We start from the raw sequence: 21,495 nt of genomic DNA, 5'->3' as shown, positions 1-21,495 counted from the left end.
GGGTGAACTAGAAGGTACTGGCGCAGGTGAGGCGAGTTCCCCGGCTGGGGCGGACTTAGGAGTCCTGCGCTGCCTCGGCTCCCTCCTTCGGCCTTGACGCCTTAAACGGGGCTAACCGCCAATCGCCAGCCGCTCGCCTCGCATGCAGGTGACCTGTGGCCAATCGCCAGGGGCCTCTTTGCCAGGGCCAGCCAATCGGGGCGGCGCCTGGGCCGCGGCGCAGGGGGCGGCGGGGGAGGGCGTTCTCCCGCAGCTCCTGGGCTAGGGTGCCGGCCGCGGAGGGGCATCCGGGGCGGTCCCCCTCCTCTGCCTCTGAGACTGCGGCCGGCCACAGCGAATGGCTCTCCTGCTGGCCGCTTGCGAAGTGAGTAGACCCCTCGGGTCCCGGGCGGGGGCCGCCTCCCCTCAGCCCACGCCCCCAAGCTCCCCTCGCAGGGCACCGCTGTCCTGCTTTGGGGGTTTCTGTGGAACCCCGTTCTCCTGTGGAAGGCTGACTCACAATGACTTCAACACAGTTGAGCTCTGTACCTGAACGCTCAACTCTGACCTGTTAGTAGACTTCACTTGCAGGCCAAGTAGAATTTGGGATGTTTGGGCTTGGGCTTGGCTTCGTATTTGTGTGTTATTTATGGATGCTGCTGCTGGTGGGTGGGGAAGGAGTTGGTTTTGTTTTTAAGTAGCTGCTGCAAATATTTTGAAAACTTCAGTATGGTTTTATGAGGTTCACGGAACAACTGTAGGAAAGGTTTTAAGGCTGTCAGCCTTAGCTCAGTTGTGGAAAGTTGCCTGTGATTAATGTAGCAGGAAGGCCAGCAGAGGCCTTCCTGCTGTACTTAATTTTTGTTTTTTTGTTTTTTTAAATCATGAAAGATTGGAAGTTAGGCTGAACAAGAACATTTTTGAAGACTTGTTAGCGCGAGACTAAATTGTTTTACTTTTAGCTGTATTCAAGAAATAGAAAGCCAAGTAACTATTTCCATGTTTCTCAGTGGGAAAGCTGAGTTAGTTGCAGTTTAAAGGCCTTCGCAGAGACTTTAAAACGGGAACTCTTGGTGAAATTACTCACAAGTCATCTCTCAGAACACTACGTGTGTTGGAACAAGCACTAGGGCCCTGGAGTTACTAGTGCTAACATTTCTTGTCCTTTACTCTTACTCGGGGGATTTTTTAAAAACGTTTTTTTTTTTTTTTTTTTTTGGTGCATCTCTACAAGAGATTTTTAAATAAAAGCCAGATTGTTTTATGTGTTCCAGGGCAGACATACATCATTAAAAATGGAATTTAAGTTTTAATAGTTTAAACAAGAAACGTTTTTTCTTTAAGTAGGGTATTCCCTGAGGGCCCTGAGTTTGCCTTGAAGAGGGATGGCACCGTACCAAGACAGTAAAATAAGAGGCTGAAAAATATATTGAGCACAGCCGTGTTGAAGATCAGCAGGAAGTTTAGTTCCGTGCAGATTTGTTTGCTGTGATCTCACCATGCTCTGGTCATTAGAAGGTCAGTTGTGTGGTTTGCACTTTTTGAAACAGGGTGTTGGTGCTTGAGCTCTTGATCGTCATGCAGGCTTTACACACCCATGTTTCGCAGTGATGATGGTAAGGTAAACCACCGTCATGCGTTTATACTAAAGTATGCTAGGATGGCCTCTGGGATGTGTCAAGTTCTGCCACAAACTGCTGTACTCTGGAAAAGTATCTGGTGTTTGCAGTAATTCTTACACTACAAGGAACAGTTTTTATGGTTACTGTAATGATTTTTTTTTTTTTTTTTTTTTAGTGTTTTTCAATAAAGATGTAAACAGTTACTGCTGTTCTTGATGCTGGCCCTCCTATTTAAATAATTTAGCTGAGTCTACCACTCGGCCACTTAAAGCTGTCTCCCTCTCTACCTTACTCCCCATGCCTAAAGCTGTGCTGGCTTTAGTGACACCTCTAGGATTTGACACCTTTTCTTGAATGATGGTGCTTTGAGTCCTTTACCATCTCTCAGCTGGACTTTTGGGAAATATGACCAAAGTGCGTGAAAGGCAAGCCCCACCCATCCTCTTCACTCAAAACCAGATCGACTGAGTTGCCGCCTTGCTTCTGTGTTGCGTGCCTTTCCAAGACCAGTTGCTGCCATGCCTTTAGGGCCCCTCAGGGTGGGTGCTAGCTCATCTCACGGCTGTCTAGAACCAGTTGTAGGTGCTTCCCTCAGGCATTTCCTGTGCACGGCTCCTCCTAGAACATGCCCAGCCTCTCAGAGTTCTTTCCCCTTTGCTTAGACTGCCATCTGCATTTCAGGTGGTTAAGCCTTGGGTTGGCCCCTAGTGCATGGCCCCTGTTACCTGCCCCTCACTGCCTAAAGGAAGAAGGTGAGTTACTTTGTGTGCCATTAGAGAATTCGTTCATCTCTCTCATGGCTTTTGCTAAATTGTAGATTTTTTGTTCACTCGCCTGATTCTTGTTAGGTTGTAATTTGCTAGAAAAAAATTTTGTACTCATCTTCATATCTACAGAGCCTTTGTCACTAATGGAATGTCTAGCCATGTAGGCTGATCTCTTTCATGTTTCCTTACTCATAAGGATCACAGTTCGTAAACCCTATGAGCAAGACAGGTTAGCAAGAGAAATTCATAAACAGATTTATCCGGTCAGAGTTTTGCGTGACAGAGGGTCCTCACAATGAACACCCAAAGGCCCAGGAAAAACTGGCTTGTTGCTGTAGGTTGGGTGAAGAATGAGCAGCTGGGGAGCGTGTGATTGGATAAAGAGCCGTGATGTAATGCAGGGGACGGAAAGAGAGACCAGTCTGGAGTCGTGTCGGTCAGTGTTGATCAGGACTCCTTCCAAAATGGAAGAGTGTGACTCACTGTCAAGCAAGCCTCTCAGAGGTTTTTGTTGTGTTGTGTTTTGTTTTGAAGTTTTTGTCTTTTTGAGACACTCTTGCCATGTAGTCCAGGCTTTCTTGAATTCATGATTTTTTGTCTTTGCCTCCCAAATGCTGGGATTATAGGCACATGCCATTATACCCTGTCCTGATCAGAAGATTTCTTTAATGCCAAAAAAAGCTGGAAGCAGCATTTTGTGTTTCATGGGAGAGAAGGGTTCTGGCTCGTAAGGCTAGCTGTGGGTAAAGGAATTCCAGTTTCTCTAGCTGCTTTGGAAGAAAAGGGGAACATGAGAAATTTAGAGACTATTTCTGAGGCCCTCCAGTTTCCTTCAGTTCAAGAGTTCATAGCTGGGGATTGACTTTCTGAGCCCCAGGAGAACATTGTAGGTGTTTAGCAGATGGGTAAGTTGTATAAACTGACAACGTGACCGCTCCATGGTATGCTTATGGGGAAGATTTTTATTGTAGATATGAAGGATAGAACAGCCAGAGGCGTCTGGAAGAGTCCAGAGCAGAGAGAGAAAGTAGTAGACTGAACATGGTAGACTGAGAAGGGCAGGGCGGTCAAGCGGGAGAGGGAGGAAGACAGAGAGGGACAGCAGAGTGCATGACGGACATAGCAGGACTATAGGAAGAATAAGGGAGAGGGGCTTCTGAGCTGAAGGAAGTTTGGGGGGAGAGGTGTGTGTGAAAAGAGCTAGGGTGCTAGGTTAGCATGGACTCTGATATGTGGAACAGTTACTTGTGATACTGAGAGAGCCTGAAACCAGCAGGTACTTCGGTATGCTAATAGGCACCACAGATAACATTTGTCCCTCCCGTCAGTGATAAGAGAAATGTCTCCTTTGGTATTAGCTTCACAAATTCCTGAGCAATGTTGGCTTTTGGCTGACTGCCAGAATTTGGGCACAGGAGGTTTCTTTTGGACCTGACATAAATGATCAAAATATGACCGATTATAATAACATACAGGCCTTTTGTTTGGTCGTACTGGATCTAGATTTCTCTCCCCTGTGAACTAAAATATCTCGTAGGTCACTAAGCCGACTGGCTTCTTACAAGTGACACAGGGAATTGGAGAGACTGTTTGGAAACAGTGCTGTGATGGTGGGCGGATTTTAGGTTCCTCTCACCCCCGCATACCTACAAGACTTGTGATATAGTTGAAATAATGCTGATAGCAAACCAGCACAGGTTGGTTTGGGTATCATGGCGAGAAGCATGTTACTCGCTAGAGCAGTCAAGGGAATTTAGGAAGGTAGGAAAGTTCAGTTTCTTAAGATTGGGTGCCATAGTCAGGTGGTGGTGATGCACACCTGTGATCCCAGCAGAGGCAGGTGGATCTGTGAGTTCGAGGCCAGTCTGGTCTACAGAGAGAGTTCCAGGACAGCCAAGGCTACACAGAGAAACCCTGTCTTGGAAGAATAAAACACAAAAACCAACCAAAAAACAAACAACAAAAAAATGGGTGCCAGGCTTAGTGGCTTGCACCTTAAATCCCAAGACTCAGGAGGCAGAGGCAGGTGAATCTCTGAGTTTGAAGCCAAGCCTGGTTTACTGAGTGAATTCCAGGATAGCCAGGGCTACTTAAAGAAATCCTGTCTCTCAAGAAACAAACAAACAAACAAAAATTGGTAATGTTTGATTATATAAATGTCCTTTGGAAATTCTAATATGCACCTTGCCATAACAGAAAGTCAGCACATGTTTTGTTTTGGTTTTTTTGTCATGAATGAATAGTAACTGTTGTTTTGGTGGTGGTGGTGGGGGGGGGGGAGTATGAATGAATGGACGAATGAAGTTTTATCATGACTGAATAGTAATTGTGGTGGTGGTGACAGTGGTGTGTGTGTGTGTGTGTGTGTGTGTGTGTGAGAGAGAGAGAGAAAGAGAGAAAGAGGAGAGAGAAAATGAATGAATGAATGAATGAATGAATGAATGAACAAATGAACAAACAAATGACAGTCCTGACATTGAAGTTCTTTTATTTCTGGAGACACTTTTTTTTTTTTTTTTTTTTTTTTTTTGAGACAGGGTTTCTCTGTGTATCCTGGACTCACTTTGTAGACCAGGTTGGCCTCGAACTCACAGAGATCCACCTGCCTCTGCCTCCCGAGTGCTGGGATTAAAGGCGTGTGCCACCACACCTGGCCTTATTTCTGGAGACACTTTAAAGAACTTGGCTTTATTATATTGACTACAGCTTATTTTGTTTTTCTGAAATATGCATCTTCAACTGAGCTGCTGTTTCTTTCCATTCTTGGCATTCTAGAGCTTGTTTTAGGCTTTGGTGGCATTAGTCTGTATAAGTTTAGAGGTTACAGGGGATGAACAGTAGTTCACTTGAGTCTTAGCATTCTTTATCATATCGAAGACCTTGTGTCTTTGGAATCTACAGTTTCCTGTTTTTATTTAAATGAGATCAGCTGTAGGCCCTCTCAGTGTAATGTCGTGTTTACTGTCTGAATGAGCAGTCATTAACCTGGAGGCGTTTATTTCAGGGGATCCTAGAATAGGAAGGAAGGAAGCCTAAAATCTAATTTATCTCCACCTCTCACTCAATCCTTTATAAGTAGTGGAAGAAGAGTCTCCCAGAAATGGAATGATTTTTTTCAGAGTCTGGAATTTGCTATTTGTTTAGCCCTCGGATGTCCCACAGTGCCCTTGGTGCATGTCCACTCAGTGCTCACCTTGCCTCTCAAGCTGTAGGGCTTTTCCTGATTCAGCTGCTAGTTTTGGTTTCCTTTAAGTCAGCATCTAGATCTGAAAAAACACTCTTCAGGAGACCAGTCTTCCTTGTCCTTTAGTCTGGGTCTGTACCCTGTGCGCCTCCTTTCAGAAGCATTCTCTCTTGTCTCTGTGTGCCTCCGGAGACCTTATGCCTGCTCTGCAGCCTCATTATTCTTGGGCTTTTGTTTGGCTTTAGCCTGTGGAAGGCAGTACCAGAAGGCCGAAGACAGAGAGCAAGGGAACGTTAGAGTATTACTTACTGCTCCTGCCTGCTGCTCTCTGCCTTGTAGCCAATTGTCCTACAGTCCTTGCTCTTCCTTCAGTCTCCAAGGAATAAAGCTTTCCTTGCTGTTCTAATTCCTGGAGTTTCACAGAATCTTTTGTTGTCTTGCTTAGCCCTGAATGATGGTCTTGAAAGAAAACATCAAACACTGCATCTCACAAGCCAGAACCCATTGCTCTAACACAGAGGCTGGATTCTAAAGGCTACCTCTTAAAGTCTCTCTTACCCTCTTTTCCTTCGAGTCTTCTGGTGCCTTTCCCATCACACTTCTCTACCCATTTAAGATACTGTAGCCCAGGAGCTCTCAACCTTCCTTATGCTTCCTTTCCTCCCGTTAATACAGTCCCTTGTGCTGTGGTGACGCCCAACCATAGCATTACCTTCCTTGATACTTGATAGTTGTAGCTTTGCTACTGTTGTGAATCCTAGTGTAAACACCTGATATGTGACCCTGTGAAGGGGTCTTTTGGCTCACTTGCGTCTCACAGGTTGAAAACCACTGCTCTAGATCAACGTTGATTTCTTCAAATAGATAGAAACTCTTAGATCAGGATCTGTATCTGCTTCGCCTTGGCATCCCCAGGGTGTCCAGTGCAGAGTTAGTCACAGGAGATAGCCAATGAATAAATAATTACTGTGACATAGTATTGTAAAGCCCAGAGCAGTACATGTAAACATGTGTTCATGACAAGACTTGGCATGAGAAAATGAAATTTAGAGGGGGCAAGACAGTTGACACTGGCTGATCTTCTGTGTTACACTGACATTTCTATCCTTTATTGTAATAGCTTTTTCTCTTGTCACTTCTTTTTGTATTAAAAATTCTCGTCAGCAGGCTGGGCGGTGGTGGTGGCGCACGCCTATAAACCCAGCACTTAGGAGGCAGAAGCAGATGGGTCTCTGTGAGTTTGAGGCCAGCCTGGGCTATGAAGAGATATGCAGAACAGTCAAGGCTATACAGAGAAACCCTGTCTTGAGAAACAAAAAACAAAAACAAATAATTCTCATTAATGTCAGATCTCATCTCAGCATCCATGTAGTCTTTAATAACTGAGTAAGGCACCATTTCAAGGACCGCTGACGTAGAGCTTGCAGGTACTTCTTAATGTTTAAGTGCTCTGCAGGACTCAGTCTTCATCTTTTTTTCCTCCTTCAACATTTGCCACAAACCAAGCACTAGCTTATGACCACAGTAAAGAAAAAATTAATTCAGATCGTCTTGGTAGACTTCCAACCATTTAAATCGAATACTTTCATGTGTACTTTGAGCAACTTTTGCAGAACCGAGCCTTTGTTTCCTCCTACCAGCCAGAGAAATCAGTTATCTAAGGGCAGCTTTGGCAAAGGCAGTTTTAAGGGATATGGCGAGACTGTGAAAGCTATAGCTTTTAAAGGTGTTTTGGTTTTGTTTGGTGTGAGGTACAAACCTTTACTGTGCAGGTCGTCTGGCATGTTAATTTGTCAGTTTGCTGTCTGCTGTATAGAGTTCAGTGTGTGTGATCATTTAGAAAGCCTCGCCAAGTCACAAGTTGTCAGGAAAATGCTTGGCGCTTATGGACTGACATGGCTAATAGCAATTTCTCCTGCTTACACACAGAGCTTACATGCAGGAAATTTACCTAAAATAGCTGCATTTGGTAGATCTTTAAGAAGAGATGGAATAAAAATGATGCCCATCTGCGGCTGGCGAAGGGAAGGATGCTTGTTCCCCTGCTTCATGGTTCAGATAATTTAACCTGATTGAAAACCGAGAAATGGCTCAGAGCGTAACATCCTGCCATGCAGGTCTGATGACTTGCGTGCTGTCGCTGGCACCCACATAGTTGTCCTCTGACTTCCACATACATTCTATGGCATACTCCTACCCCAAGAATAATAAATAAAATAAATAAAACCTGCAAAGTTAATAAAGATGATGATGATGATGATAATAATAATAATAATAATAATAATACCAGCTAACTCAGTTGTCTGTAAAGAAAAATGTTTGCAGTCACCTCATATGATATATTTTCTCCTCCTCCTCTTCCTCTTTCTCCTCCTCCCCCTCCTCCTCCTCCTCCTCCCTCCTCCTCATTTGTTTTTCGAGACAGGGTTTCTCTATGTAGCCCTGGCTATCCTGGACTCACTTTGTAGACCAGGTTGGCCTCAAACTCACAGCGATCCACCTGCCCCTGCCTCCCCAGTGCTGAGATTAAAGGGTGCACCATTATCACCCTGCTTATTTTGTTCTTTACGAGTTTGCTTCTTAGATGTTGAGTCATGAGCATGTTGGCAGGAAGGGCATGGAAACCCCTCAGTGTTTTGCTTTGTTTTTCATTAAGGGGTTCATTTTTTCCAGTATGATGGCAGTGGCTATTTTCAGGGCTCTTTTGCTGCCTGGTGCTTTACTTTTAAATTATGTTGCAAATTTGTCTATGATTCATTTTGCTTGGAATGGTGTATGAGTGCCTAGTTTTGTTTTGTTTTGTTATATTTTAGGATTTCATAGATAATCTTTTTTTTTTTTCCCCCTTCTGAGACAGACTTTCGCTGTATAGCCTTGGGTGTCCTAGACTCAATTTGTAGACCAGGCTGACCTCGAATTCACAGCGATCTGCCTGCCTCTGCCTCCCAGAGTGTTGGAATTACAGTTAAGTACCACTGTCCCTGGCTAGGATTTTATAGATATTATTAAAAGAATACTGGTGACTTTGCATATAAAACTTTTTGGAAAATATGTATAACTTGTGATTTCTGAATATTTTTACGTGAAATTTTGATCTTTTATAAAAGAAATGATTAGAAAAATTAATTATTTGAAGCAAAACCTGTGAGAATGTCTCTTGATTTCCCTCAGTCCTACCCTAAAAGTAACATAAATTCATGGCTTTCCCCTTGTGTTTGATTTCAGAGGCAGGGAGGGGAGAGAGGAGAGACAAAGGGAGGGAGGGAGAGAGAAGAGAAAGGAGAGAAACTTTTTAAAACACAGTTTACAGCCGGGTGGTGATGGTACACACCTTTATTTCCAGCACTTGGGAGGCAGGGGCAGGCAGTGATTTGAGGCCAGCCTGGTCTACAGAGCAAGTTCCACAACAGCCAGGGTTACCCAGTTGAGACCTTGTGTCCAAAACGAAACAAAAACAGCTTTCAATGTGAAACTAAAATGACTTCTAAAATGTCCAGTTTCAGTACCATTCATGTCTGAGATAAGCATCAGTTAATGTTAACTATTTTATGAAGGCCTGGAAACTCATGTTTACATAATTTTAAAAAATTTTTTAAAGGTAAATTGGTACATCTTCTGAGGCAACTTTACACATCTTTGATAAGTTACATAATAGTGAAAATGCTAGTTCCAAAAGCGCAATGAAGAGAAGCATATGGACTACCCCAGCACACCTCCGAGAGCCGCCTGCCTCTGCCTCGCAAGTGCTGCGATTCTAGGCCTGAGCCTACAATTATTTCACAATGTTATAATGATGAAATGAGAAAGAATAAATGTATAACAAACTTTTTAGTGCTCTGAAAAAATTTCAATATGTCTAATTCGTGGTGAGTCTATAGTATTAGTATTGTTCACTCAGAATTATGAGAAAAAGACTTTTTAGGGTATTCATGGGATAACCAGAAGTTTTTGGTAACAAACTAACAGCTACTATGATGATAAAAGAAACTAATTTGAATCAGCCATACGAAGCCATGGAAAAATGCCTTCCAGAAACTAAGGTAGAGTAAGCAGTTCAGCTCTATGCACAGTGTTATAGGCATTTAAAAATTGATAATCTTGACTCCAAAGGAGTGAATAGTTGAGTATTATGTCTTTAGGGTTGAAAATACATAAAGATGCTTATCTTGAGGACTCCTCAGTAGCTCCAAGGCTTGTTTGTACCTGAAGTGAATGGTCCATGGGTGCTGTAAGTGTTTAAGGATATTCACTGAGCCAAGGATGTCATTAGTACTCTTCACGTGGGATCGTGGGCACATGAAAATTACTAAGTTCTTTCTTTGGTATACTTTTAGCTATTAAATGAACTTTTAATTCATCTGATAGGAAGACAAAATGGTGTCATTTCTCTAAGAGCTTAATATGCTAAGTTAATTTTCTAAGAAGCAGAAGAGCCAGTAATTTTGGCATCCCGTTTTGTTTTTAACTGTCACTTGCTCACATCCTTATTTTCCTCTGTATAGTTACAGGTTCTCTCTTAGTCCTTTGCTTGATTATTGATGTCAGACTTGCAACATGGTAACTTTCTACTCTCTCTCTCCTTACCTTTATGGAAGATCAGTACCACACTTGCTTTTTTCCAGTCTTCTGGTATCTCTCCAGTTCTTGAATTTTCAAAAATAATTGTAAGTGGTTGAATCGTAAGTATGCCCTCTGCTTCTTTGATTGGGTGAGAGGTCATCTCAAACATGTCGTTAACATAGACTTAGCAGGTGCTCTTATTTTAATTTAAATGGCATTTATATAAAATGTCATTAACTTTAGGGTATTTGTTTTGCTAATTAAAATGGCCTATGTTTGTCCATATTCTTACTTAGTTTTCATTAAGTGGATTTTTCTTTGTTAAAATTTTAAGCTGTTTTCCCCTTTTGTAGTCCTACTGCTAATGACTTACTCTTTATTATTTTAAACTTTCTATAACACTTGTATGAACAATTTATTTCAAATATATTTTTCTTTTTAAACAAATTGTTTTTGAGGCAGGAGCTAGTGTATCTCAAGCTAGCTTCAGACTTGGGCCTTCTGCCTTCACCTACCAGATGCTGGGATTCTAGGCATGTGCCCCCACACGTGGCTTCCCTTTCTATTTTTGGGGCCTGGGGGAGAAAATATTTTTAATTACATGCTATTTTGGCCTATTTAGGAAAAATTCTAATTTAGCAACTCAGTCCTTCAAGTTTTCATTAAGAAATTAGACTGAATGAACGTTTCTCATTTTTCAAGTTCTTTCATGCAACTACTGTCTTCCTGTTTGGTGTTATTCTTGGCTCCTCAAGTTATCCATAAGTATAAGTTTGTTTTTCCTTTTCCTTTTGTTTAGGGAAGGGCAGTGTTGATTTTATTTATTTTGACTTTTTTTTTTTTTTTTTTTTTCTGAGACATGGTTTCTCTGTGTAGCCCTGGTTGTCCTGGAGCCAGCTTTGTAAAGTGAATTCCTGTACAAACTAACCAGTAGTAGAACTGAGGTGCATCAGTGTTGTAAGCCAGAGAGCCAGCACTGCAATATGGTCACTTCAGTTACTGCTGAAGGACATGAGCAAGAGAAGAAAGGAAAGCAGGAGCAGAGAAATCCAGAAGGAGCATGGGCCGCTGCAGGTGACATTCCTGCAGTTGGTGCCACTGGTGTTCATCGAGCGCTGAGACAGCCCTGGGCGCTGCTGATGACTGGACGGCACAGCTCCTGTCTGCTGTGTCTCACTGCACTCAGGGTTAGATAGGGCGAGTGCAGAGTCCTGCAAATGCACCTGCTCGACTACAGACTGCTCTAGAAGTGTGAAGCCACAGTTTTTAAGGGTCTTCCCTGCTTGTAGTTCTCTCCAAAGGAAGGCAGGCCATCCTCAGCCTGGGAACGGTATATGTTCTTAGTTCCAGGGCAATGATGGTTGGCTGGGGAAAGGCCCCTGATGCAGAACCTGATGATCCAATTTAAGTTCCCAGAATCCACGTGAAGGAGGAACAGAACGGACTCCTGCAGGCTGTGTGTGTGTGTGTGTGGTGTGTGTGTGTGTGTGTGTGGTGTGTGTACACACACGTGTATGAGTTTATGTGCATGCAGTGCCTGTGGAGGCCAGAAGAGGGCACTAGACCAAAAGGAACTGGAGTTACATGAAGTTATAAGCCACTGTGTGGGCACTGGGAACTGAACTCAGGTCTTTGGGTCAGAGCAGCAAGTACTCTGATCCACTAAGCCATCTCTAAAGCCCCCCCCCCTTTTTTTTTTTAAGAAAATTTAACAGTTCTTTTTCTAAAAAATAAAATAGTCTCTTGTTGTTCATGACCTACTCGGGGAATGACAAGATGAATCAGACATATCATATCTAATGTCTATGAGTGGTAATACAGAGTTGGTGACTGATAGTGAAACTGGTGGTAATTTTAGTGTATTCTTACTCAGTTTAAGAACAGTGTCATTACTACTACCTGCCCGTCCATGCTACTGATAAATTTGTACACATTACTTCATTGGTTGTAGATGAGTTGACTGTAGCATTCCTTTGAAAGCACACCTACAGTTTTTGGGTTGCTGTTGTAGGGAAACTTGGCCAGTCTGTGACTTCAGGCTGATGGCCACTGTTACCAGCCTCCCCATAAGCATTCCATCTTTGATGTGAGGTTATGCAGTTGGGGTTTATTCTACTGGTGAAGGGAAGTCAGGAGAGTATCCAGGGGGGCTGAGAGGAGAGCCCAATCGGACTCAGATCTGAGAGACAGTAGAGGGTTATTTCTGAAGAATCAATGACATAGGGTTCCAACCTGAAGTTTAAACAATGTGTTTCTCTTCTGTAGCATGTTACTGATTTGTCTAAAGGCTCTATTAATTGACTTGTTGACAGTAATAGCTCTAAATGAATTGAGAAGAAGAAATTTTTTAAAGATCACTTTTCTTCTCTTGTAGATGATTCTCCTATTTAGTCTTGATTGTGTCCTTGCTCCTTATAACTATTTAGTAAGAATAGTGTGTTTAACTGATGTCAACTGGGTCTTGACAGTTAAAATCATTGCTAATTATGCTGCTATATTCTTGAAATGAAACAAAACAGAAACCAAGTCAAGCACCCTCCTCAATTTCCCCTGGTATTGTAGCAGTAGAAGGGACCGCTGCTTCTGTGAAGCATGCGTATGAACGCCACTCTGCTCATCAAACATTTCAGGTATAAGTTCCCTGGATAGCTTCAAAAAGGCAAGTGTTCAGCCAGGGGGTTGGTGGTCCAGCATATGTAATCCCAGCACTTCAGAGGCAGGTGCAAGCAGATCTCTATGAGTTCAAAGCCAGTCTGGTCTACATAGCTAGTTCTGGGATTGCCTGGGCTACATAGTGAGATCTTGTCTCAAAACAAACAAAAACACACACAAAAAAATGTGTTTAACCATAATTTTATTATTATCTGTATTGTGAGCACATTTATTATAGTTTTTCTTAAATGTTGTTTTCACATAAATCTCTTACTAGGAAGGGATTTTTTTTACATGCATGTAAAAGAGCAAATAAGGCAAGATTTATCTGCCTCAAATTTGAAAAAGAAAATAATTAAAATACAAATTGGTTTTTTTCATGGTTATAACAGGCTATAAGTTTTAATGTTTTTAACATTTGGTGTCAGAATTTTTATTTTACTTTGAGAAGAGCAGCAGTAAATAGGAGTAATGGGGTTGCCTCTTCAGTAGATGGAATAGCAGGAGGAGGTAAGGAGACAGGATCTGAGCTGCACTAGAAACTAGGAACTAGTTTGCCAGCCCAGGCTTGTCGTCATCTGCGTGCAGTGTTGAATTGGGTTGTGTCATGCTTTAACAGTAAGAAGTGTTGTGTGACATGCCCATTGTGATGTTGCTGTGATATCAAGGAAGCTCCGTGTGTGTCAGCTCAGTAGATGGAGAATATGAAAATAAGCCGTGTGTGTTGGCCAAAGACAGAGGCGGCAAGGCACAGCTGAGCTTGTCAAGCTGTACCCTCTGTCACCCCTTAGTGCAGTCTTGTGGTTGGGTGAGAAGTCTGAAGGTGGCAGTTCTCAGGACAGCTGGGTGTGCAGGTGGACCCCACAGCGGGGAGTGTGCTTTTCTCCAAGCGCTTCATCTTTTACAACGAAGACTTGTTCTTTTAGTAGAGATGATTGAAAACTCAATATTTGTTTTGAAGTCAAACAAGAGGGTTTTGGTGTTTTGGGGAACTTGAGGTGTAGGTGTGCAAAAAGTAGGGTATACCATTGCTGGACTTCTAAACTGAGACAGAAACGGGGCCTGTAAATAAATAAACATTCACACCCTGTCCTGGGTGTAGTGTTCATGCCAAGGATGAAAGTGAGTAGGAAACTTAATGAGGTGAGAAGGAACTTGATGCTGCCGCACTTAGAAAGGCCTGTGAGGATGGTTAGTTAACCCAGGCTAGTTGTGAGTTCATAATTCTCCTCCTGTCTCAGCCTCCCTGGTGCTAGGACTGTTGATATGTGCCACCATGCTCAGCTCCCTTTTAAAAGATTTTTTTCTTTTAAATAAGGAAAAAAGAGGTTGGAAAACTTGTGAACTGATGGAGTGGGTGAAGACTGTAAGGCTGATGGAGCCCGAGTTAGCTCGCGCCTGAAGGCAGTTGTTGGCAAGCCTGAGTTCACTCCCCAGGACCTGCCTGGTGGAAGGGGAGAACTGACTCGCACAACTACCCCCTGCCCTCCACATGCCCTGGGCCCCACCCCTACCATAAACAAATATAATTAAAGAACATGAAATTAAGATTCTGGGCACAGGAAGGATTGGAGGAACATAGGAAATGTCTAGGATCTCTGTTTCTTAGCTAAATAACTAAGGCTTTGCTGGAGCCAGTTGTTAGGGGTTTGGGGAAATAGTTTTGAGGCCTTTTCTTGGAAAGTTCAGTTAAAGAAACCTGCTTGTGTACATAGACTCTGTTTTGAAAGTTGAAATTAATCATTTGTGAAGGATGAAAGAGGTTTATGTAATAGCAAGTGTTGCTTGCACTGGGAGACTGTTCGCTTTCTTTTTCTCTAGGGTTTGGATTCAGGATTTGTTCCTAGTGTCCAAGACTTCGATAAGAAACTTACAGAGGCCGACGCTTACCTGCAGATCTTGATTGAGCAATTAAAGGTATGCCATGCCGTTCTGACGTAAAGTGGTAAATGCTGCTACACTGGACTAGAAGTAATTACTTGATGGAAACTTACACCCCTCATGTGCTTTTCAGCAGCTTCAAAGCTGACTCCCTAAAAGATCTTTTTATCTAATTGCATTGATAACATTTATGTTCTCTACTTTTTGATTATGAGGAAAAAGCTAAATAGGATATTGTAGGAGCTTGGATTTCCACTCCCTTTCATTTTGGGGAGATGACTGTATTTCCCTTTGAATTAAAATGATAGGTCATATAATGAAAAGGAAATCTCCATTAACATAGACGACAAAGCAGAAACCCATTGAGTTGAAATAGGTATTTAAGTTAGTAGCCGTCTTGTGTGGCTAGTGTCTATAATCCCAGCCCACAGGAGGATACAGGAGGATTACCTTTTGGAGGATGTGTAGTATACTACAGAGTTTCCAGCCAGCCTAGACTACAGATTAGGTAGACCCTACTTTCAAAACAGAAAATAAAAGGTCTTATAGAGGCTCTGGGGACAATGCTCAGTGCTTGATGTGCGAACATGAGGATCCGAGCTGGTTTCCCAGCACATGTCAAAGCTGGGCACAGCAGTACATGTCTGTAATCACAGCATGGATGACAGCATGAGCTTTCTGGGCACCGTCAGGTCAAGTGGGCGAGCTCCAGATTCAATGAAGCCCTGTCCCCAGAAATCAGCTAGAGAACGATAAAAGAAGACACCAGTGTTCTCTGGCTACGCATAGAATGTGCGTACACACAAACATGTGCACACACACTACACACATTTTTTAAAAAGTTCAAAAAGTCATGGCTTTGGAGGTAGATGGCTCTGTCAGTAAAAGTACTTGCTAAGAAAGCAAGAGGCCCTAGTTCAAATCCTAGCACCTACATAAAAAGCCAAGCACTGCCACCCGTGCTTATAGCCACCCCACTGCAGGATGGAGACCGGCAGGCCCTGGGAGCCTACTGGCCAGCCTTCCATAACGGGTTCAGTGAGAGTTCCTGTCTCAGAGCAAAGTGGAGAGTGCCAGAAGACGACACTGGACATCCTCCTCCGACCTCCACATGTTCATACATGTGCACATGAGTTGCAAACACAGATAACAACCACTTTTTTGGACTGTAATTTTACTATAGCATTTGACCGTAGCAGTTCATAGTCATTCACACAGAAGAATGTGTTTGATACAAAGCCTTGATAAATTTTGTGTGTGTTAAAAATGCATACGTTGGCCACCAAGGTTTATTTTCTGTTTAGTGAGTATACACAGTGGATTAAAATATCTTGATACTAAAATTGTCTTTTTCATATCCTGTAGCTTTTTGACGACAAGCTTCAAAATTGTAAAGATGATGAACAGAGAAAGGTAACTTCTACAGCCATAATTTTACTTACTTTTTACATATGTTTAATATTTAGACGTTTTCTTGAAAAGTAATAGAAGTACATCAATATTTTATTATAAAAATGTTCTTGAAGCCAGGGGAACTAAAACTGAGGCTTGCTTAGAATCCCAGCACTGGGAAGACATGAGATCAGGAGTTCATGACCAGTTTGCAGGACCTAGCAAGAGTCTATGTAAGATGAAACAAAAATGGATGAGGCGTGGTGGCACATGTCTTTAATCCCAGCATGTGAAGCTTTGTGAGTTTGAGGCCAGCTAGGACTACATAGTGAGACCCCCATCTCAAAACAGCAACCACAAAAAAACCAAACCACCAAAAACAGTATTACTGGTCTACTATTTACTATTGTAATGTGCCCTCAAGTGGTGTTTTCTGGCAACTTTTCAGTTACAATGTAATATTAAATAAAAGGATAATATGCAGATTTTAATATAATTCTGTTTTTAAATGTGTGAGACCTCTGGGAGGAAGTTTTTCTATATATATAGTGTGTTAAAGGTAGAAAGTTTTTAAATTTCCAAGGCTCATGCCAGTAATCTCAGGACTCAAGAGGCAGAATTAGGGTAATCTCTGTGAGTTCCAGGGCAGCCTGGTCTACATTGTTTGTTCCACCCAGAGCTACACAGGGAAACCCTGTCCCAAAAAACAAAAAGAAAGTTATTAAGTGTGCATGTGGTCACTTCAGCTGCAGAGGCCTGCTGGGGATGAGCAGGTGCAGGGAGAGCCCAGTGGCCTTCTGCTTGGTTTCCCTTGGGTAGTTGTGGGTATTTATAGGTGCCATGTCTTCTCTTTTCTTGCCTAATTCCTGGTGTAGCTTTTTTTTTTTTTTTTTTTTAACTTTTTTACTTTCCTGCTGACAGTAGTTTGTTCTGCTGCACTTAATATTAATTCATGTTCTAACTCACCTTCCATTAACTTTTATTTTTGGAATTTAGTTCTAGATCATTAAAACACATTAGGGAAGGTTTTTTGTTTGTTTGTTTTTAATCATGAAATATGTAATAAACATAAAATCTGTTTTCAAGAAAGGTGTAAAAATGTTTTATACTTTATTACAAGTCTTGAATCTTAGGAGTGCTTGTCCATAAACTGTTTGGAATTTTAAATTTAAATATTGGATTTAGATTTTAAAATACAGCAAAAAAGTATTTCCTTCCCAACTTGATTAAACTGCCTTAGAATAGTTTAAGTAAAATAATTTTTATATTGCCTGATTTCCTAAAAAAAAAAGCAGTACCTCTGTGGTTCTTACTGTTTATTTAAAACTTATTTTTACAGAAAGTTGAAACTCTCAAAGATACAACAAATGTAAGTTATGTATTAAACTTTGACTTCAGATTAGAAGCTGCTTTTAAATGTCTCTTTAAACCTGCTGCTCTATTTAGAACAACCAATGTCTTAAATTTTAATGAAGGTATTTAAGAATTGTGTCATGGCCAAGGTTTTAGTCTCCCTGTGGTGGAAATTGACCCCACATACGATATTGTTTCTGGTTACTTCTATAGTATCTTGGGATAAAAGTGTCTTCTGTGCATAGGTATAGGGTGTGTTAATCAGGATAAAACATACCGGTAGTTGAGCAACGGGGAGGTGGAGGCAGAAGGATTAGGAGGTAAAGGCCAGCTTCAGCCACAGAGCGAGTGTCAAGCCAGCCAGTCTCAAGCTGGGGCATTTTTGAGATCCTGTCTCGACAACAGCAACAACGGCACAGGTTCACTGTCCCATATCGGAGATACTTGGCACTAGAAGTATCTCTAATAGATCATTTACACATTCATAATATAAGCTACATGGAGGCAGTGGCTGTGGTGGCGCACACCTTTATTCCCAGGATTTAGGGAAACAGAGGCAGGTGGATCACTGGGTTCCAGGCCAGCCTGGTCTACAAAGCGAATCTAGGACAGCCAAGGCTACACACAGAAATCTTGTCTCAAAAAATGAAAAAAAAAGAAAGAGAAAAGAAAAGAAACATGGAGGAGGGCACTGAATTTTGAATGCAAAATCCATAATCTATTTATGCTTCTTAGATGTCTTGCCATGCCTGCGTTTTGATCCCCTGACATGTGAAATCAGGACTTTGAGGGTTAGGGACACTCAACCTCTACATGCTCTCTGCAGTAAAATACAATATGAGTTTCCTAATGCACTGCCCGTTGGTGCTATCTAATAGACTACTAATGGTATGTGGGTCTTGGCAAAAGTGTTTTTAAATAGGCAAAATAATACTTCAGAACTGAGTGGTCTGACCAGACCCCTTACTGTCTTTCCTGATCTTACCGTAGGAATTGGCTGCTGTTAGTCTAAAGGGTTGAAGACTTGTCAGACTCATGTACCTTTCTCTATTTGTGAGAAAGATAGTAGATGGTGTTTGCTATAAATCATAGTGTAGTGTTCCTTAACAAATCATAGAATTGCCAATAAATAACTTTTTGTCACACTGCCAGCAACAGAACTTACCAGATACACAGCAGAGAATATTTGATGTGTAGCCTTCATTGCTTGTATATTTGAACTGATTTTTTAAATTATTTTAAGCTCTAATATATGACTATTGTATTTGCAGTAAGATCCTAAAATCAGTGTTTTGTCTTTATAGAGCATGGTAGAATCAATTAAACATTGCATTGTGTTGCTACAGATTGCTAAAGTAAGTAAATTTTACTTTTTATTACCTTGCAAAGCTTATAATTTTAAAAAGCTGTTGGAATTTTCTTTAGTAGGCACCAAACTCAGTTCTGAAACATTACCTTTCAACAGTAAACTGAACTGTGGGACTCCTTTTATTGAAGAGCAGCTCCGTTCGCATGTTCTCACACACATTTGTCTGTGTTCTGGTAGTACTCTCCTCCAGTAGTGGCCAGGCATGCAGGGAACATGTTTAAAGAACTCACCCTTTCCTTTCAACCATGGCTGCAGCCTGGAATGGGAGGCTATCTTTTGTTAAATCTTTTACACTTTTTCTTAGAAATCAGGAATTAAATAGTAGAGGTATGTTTTTGGAATCTGTGTTTGACATGGGGTTTTTGTTTGTTTGTTTTTGAGGAGGAGAGGGTACTGAGCAACATAGGTGAACCATTCATTATTGTTATCCATGGGACAGAATGGGTAGTGAGTTACCACGGGTTCAAGTCCTAAGTGTATCTACTTTACGGAGGCTTTTGGTACTCAGACACATGCCTGGAATCATCAGAAAGAGAAATACATTTGAGAGTAAGCACTTGGTAAAAAGCCTTTTGCTCACCATTATACTTGGCATCCGCGCACCTGTCTTGGCTAGTAGGTAGAAGCAGACAGGCTTTAGGACAGTTGGCGGTCTGTTTTACTCCTGTGTTCTTGTTTGCCCAGTTATAGAGTCTCTTTTTAAACCTCACATTGTTAGTGACACAGCTTAGGACATGCTTGGAGGCATGAAACTTAGGCTAAGTTTTTTATTTGACTTTTCTTGGATCTAAATGTACATGATTGCATGGACAGCCCCAGGTATTGAGGGAGGGGTTACACACTCACCAGAAATCACACCTAGTGTGTAATGGAGGAGACACAGTTAGACTGCTGGGCCAGGTGGGTGGTCTCTAACGGCCATGCAGATAGCTGGGCTGTCTGTAGCCTTCTCTTGGCTCAGTGCCTCACTTCTGAGCTCCTCTTCAAGGAACGTGTTTCAAGTTTGTTACGTGCACATGCTTGTTGTGTGGGTAGCATCAGGCCAGCCTGAAGGATCTGGTTCTTCTTGCATTCAGCCTTCAGCCTCAGCACCTTTACCTGCTGAACCATCCTGCTGTCCCTCATCAAGAATATTTTTGACATCTGTCTTTGAACTGTATTACAGTTCAAATTATTCAATTTCTTTTTTGTTTTGTTTGTTTGTTTTGTTTTGTTTTTCAGACAGAGTCTCTCTGTGTAACCCTGGCTGTCCTGGACTCGCTTTGTAGACCAGGCTGGCCTCGAACTCACAGCGATCCTCCTGCCTCTGCCTCCCAAGTGCTGGGATTAAAGGCGTGCGCCAACCACACGCCCAGCTTCAATTTCTGCAAGTTAATGTTTTAGTCTGATTGGCAGGTGTGCTTTTCAGGATATTTCAGAATGAGTAGTGGTATTCTGAAGTTACTTAAAGTTTGGCTCTTTCTCAGTTCCAGAAGGAAGTTTTATGTTAAGGCTTTTTATTTTTTGTACAAGTAGAACTTCCAAACCTGTTGCCACCCCATATGAACTCTGCAGCCTTTAAGCTTAATTTCAGTGTAAATCCCACCAGTTGTCCTCTCACATCTCCTGCTTTCCTTTCTCACTTGGAGAGCACTGCTTGGCATTTGAGCCATCACTTTCTTTCATCCCCTGCCTCTGCCTGATCACACCCTGATATCAGGAGCCTGGTCTGCCTTTGTTCTTCAGAGGAGGCAGCTTTCTTCTCAGTTTCAGGGAACTTTGCTTCTGTTGGGAGGCTCATCTCACAGATGTCCCCCAGGCTAGTCTCTTACTTCACATCATTGAGATTTCTGCCACACTGTGTAAAATAATTTCTGCACCATTCTACTTTCTCTTTCTTCATAACCTTGCGTCACTGGCTAACACGTGATGTACTGTACTTACTCACATTTATTGTCTGTGTCAGAGTCTCCTTGGACTCACTTGGCACTTGCCTTTATCGACTCAGACTTTCATTAACAGAATACCACAGAAACTGGAAGGCTTCACCAAAGTGTATTTTCTTACAGTTTTGGATGTTCAAGAATATGGCTCTATCCTTTTCAGTTTCTGGTGAGAGATCCCTTCTCAGCTTGGAGGCACTCGCCCTCTGTCTTTGTCCTCTCATAGCCTGTGGGTGTGTGTACAGAGGAAAAGACTCTCTAGCACCCACGATCATAAAGACTTTGCTCATGTGGGGTTTGTGTTTTGTTTGTCTCTTACATTTTTTTGTCAGTGTTGCACTTTGATTTTTATTACAGTAGGAGTAAAGAGTCCAAATTCATTATTTTTTACCTGAATTTTCTGTCATCACAGCCTCATTTTTTGAATTTTAAAAAACCTGGATTATATATTAGATTTATGTGGGTATATGGTTAAGACATTGCCTCTTCAGAGCAGTGCAGTCTTTAATCTTTTTAAAAGTATGAGTGGTTTAAAAATACTGGAGTTTATAATTCTAGTAAAAAGTTCCCCCAATTTTGGGCTGGAGAGATGGCTCAGAGGCTAAGAGCACTGAATGCTCTTCCTGAAAACCCTAGTTCAGTTCCCTGCAACCACATGACAGCTCACAACTGTTTATAACTCCAGTTCTAGGGGTCTGACACCCTCACAGAGACATACATGCAGGCAAAACACCATTGCACATAAACATAAATAAGTAGGAATCGTTAAAAGTTTAAAAAAATGTTCCCCCAAATCATGAGGTGCCCATGCTTG

The 21,495-nt window shown here is 42.0% G+C and overlaps 1 protein-coding gene across 3 annotated transcripts in view; it reads left to right on the top strand.

The window, feature by feature from the left end:
• The first annotated feature begins 301 nt into the window (after positions 1 to 301).
• Positions 302 to 21,495, top strand: part of Osbpl9 (oxysterol binding protein like 9) — a 54,447-nt gene continuing 33,253 nt past the window's right edge. Inside the window, exons 1-5 of one of the 3 annotated variants that reach the window (XM_051171968.1) lie at positions 302 to 364; positions 14,586 to 14,681; positions 16,011 to 16,058; positions 17,377 to 17,406; positions 18,695 to 18,745. In XM_051171968.1, the coding sequence (XP_051027925.1) occupies positions 338 to 364; positions 14,586 to 14,681; positions 16,011 to 16,058; positions 17,377 to 17,406; positions 18,695 to 18,745 (252 nt within the window). In that variant the 5' untranslated portion in view covers positions 302 to 337. Of the gene's footprint in view, positions 365 to 10,094; positions 10,217 to 14,585; positions 14,682 to 16,010; positions 16,059 to 17,376; positions 17,407 to 18,694; positions 18,746 to 21,495 lie in introns of those variants that run through there. The other 2 variants (XM_051171967.1, XM_051171966.1) reach the window with 2 other exon arrangements.

Source organism: Acomys russatus, chromosome 29 (assembly GCF_903995435.1).
Source record: "Acomys russatus chromosome 29, mAcoRus1.1, whole genome shotgun sequence".
Classification (NCBI taxonomy): Eukaryota; Metazoa; Chordata; class Mammalia; order Rodentia; family Muridae; genus Acomys; species Acomys russatus.
This window is presented reverse-complemented; position numbering and strand designations above follow the sequence as displayed.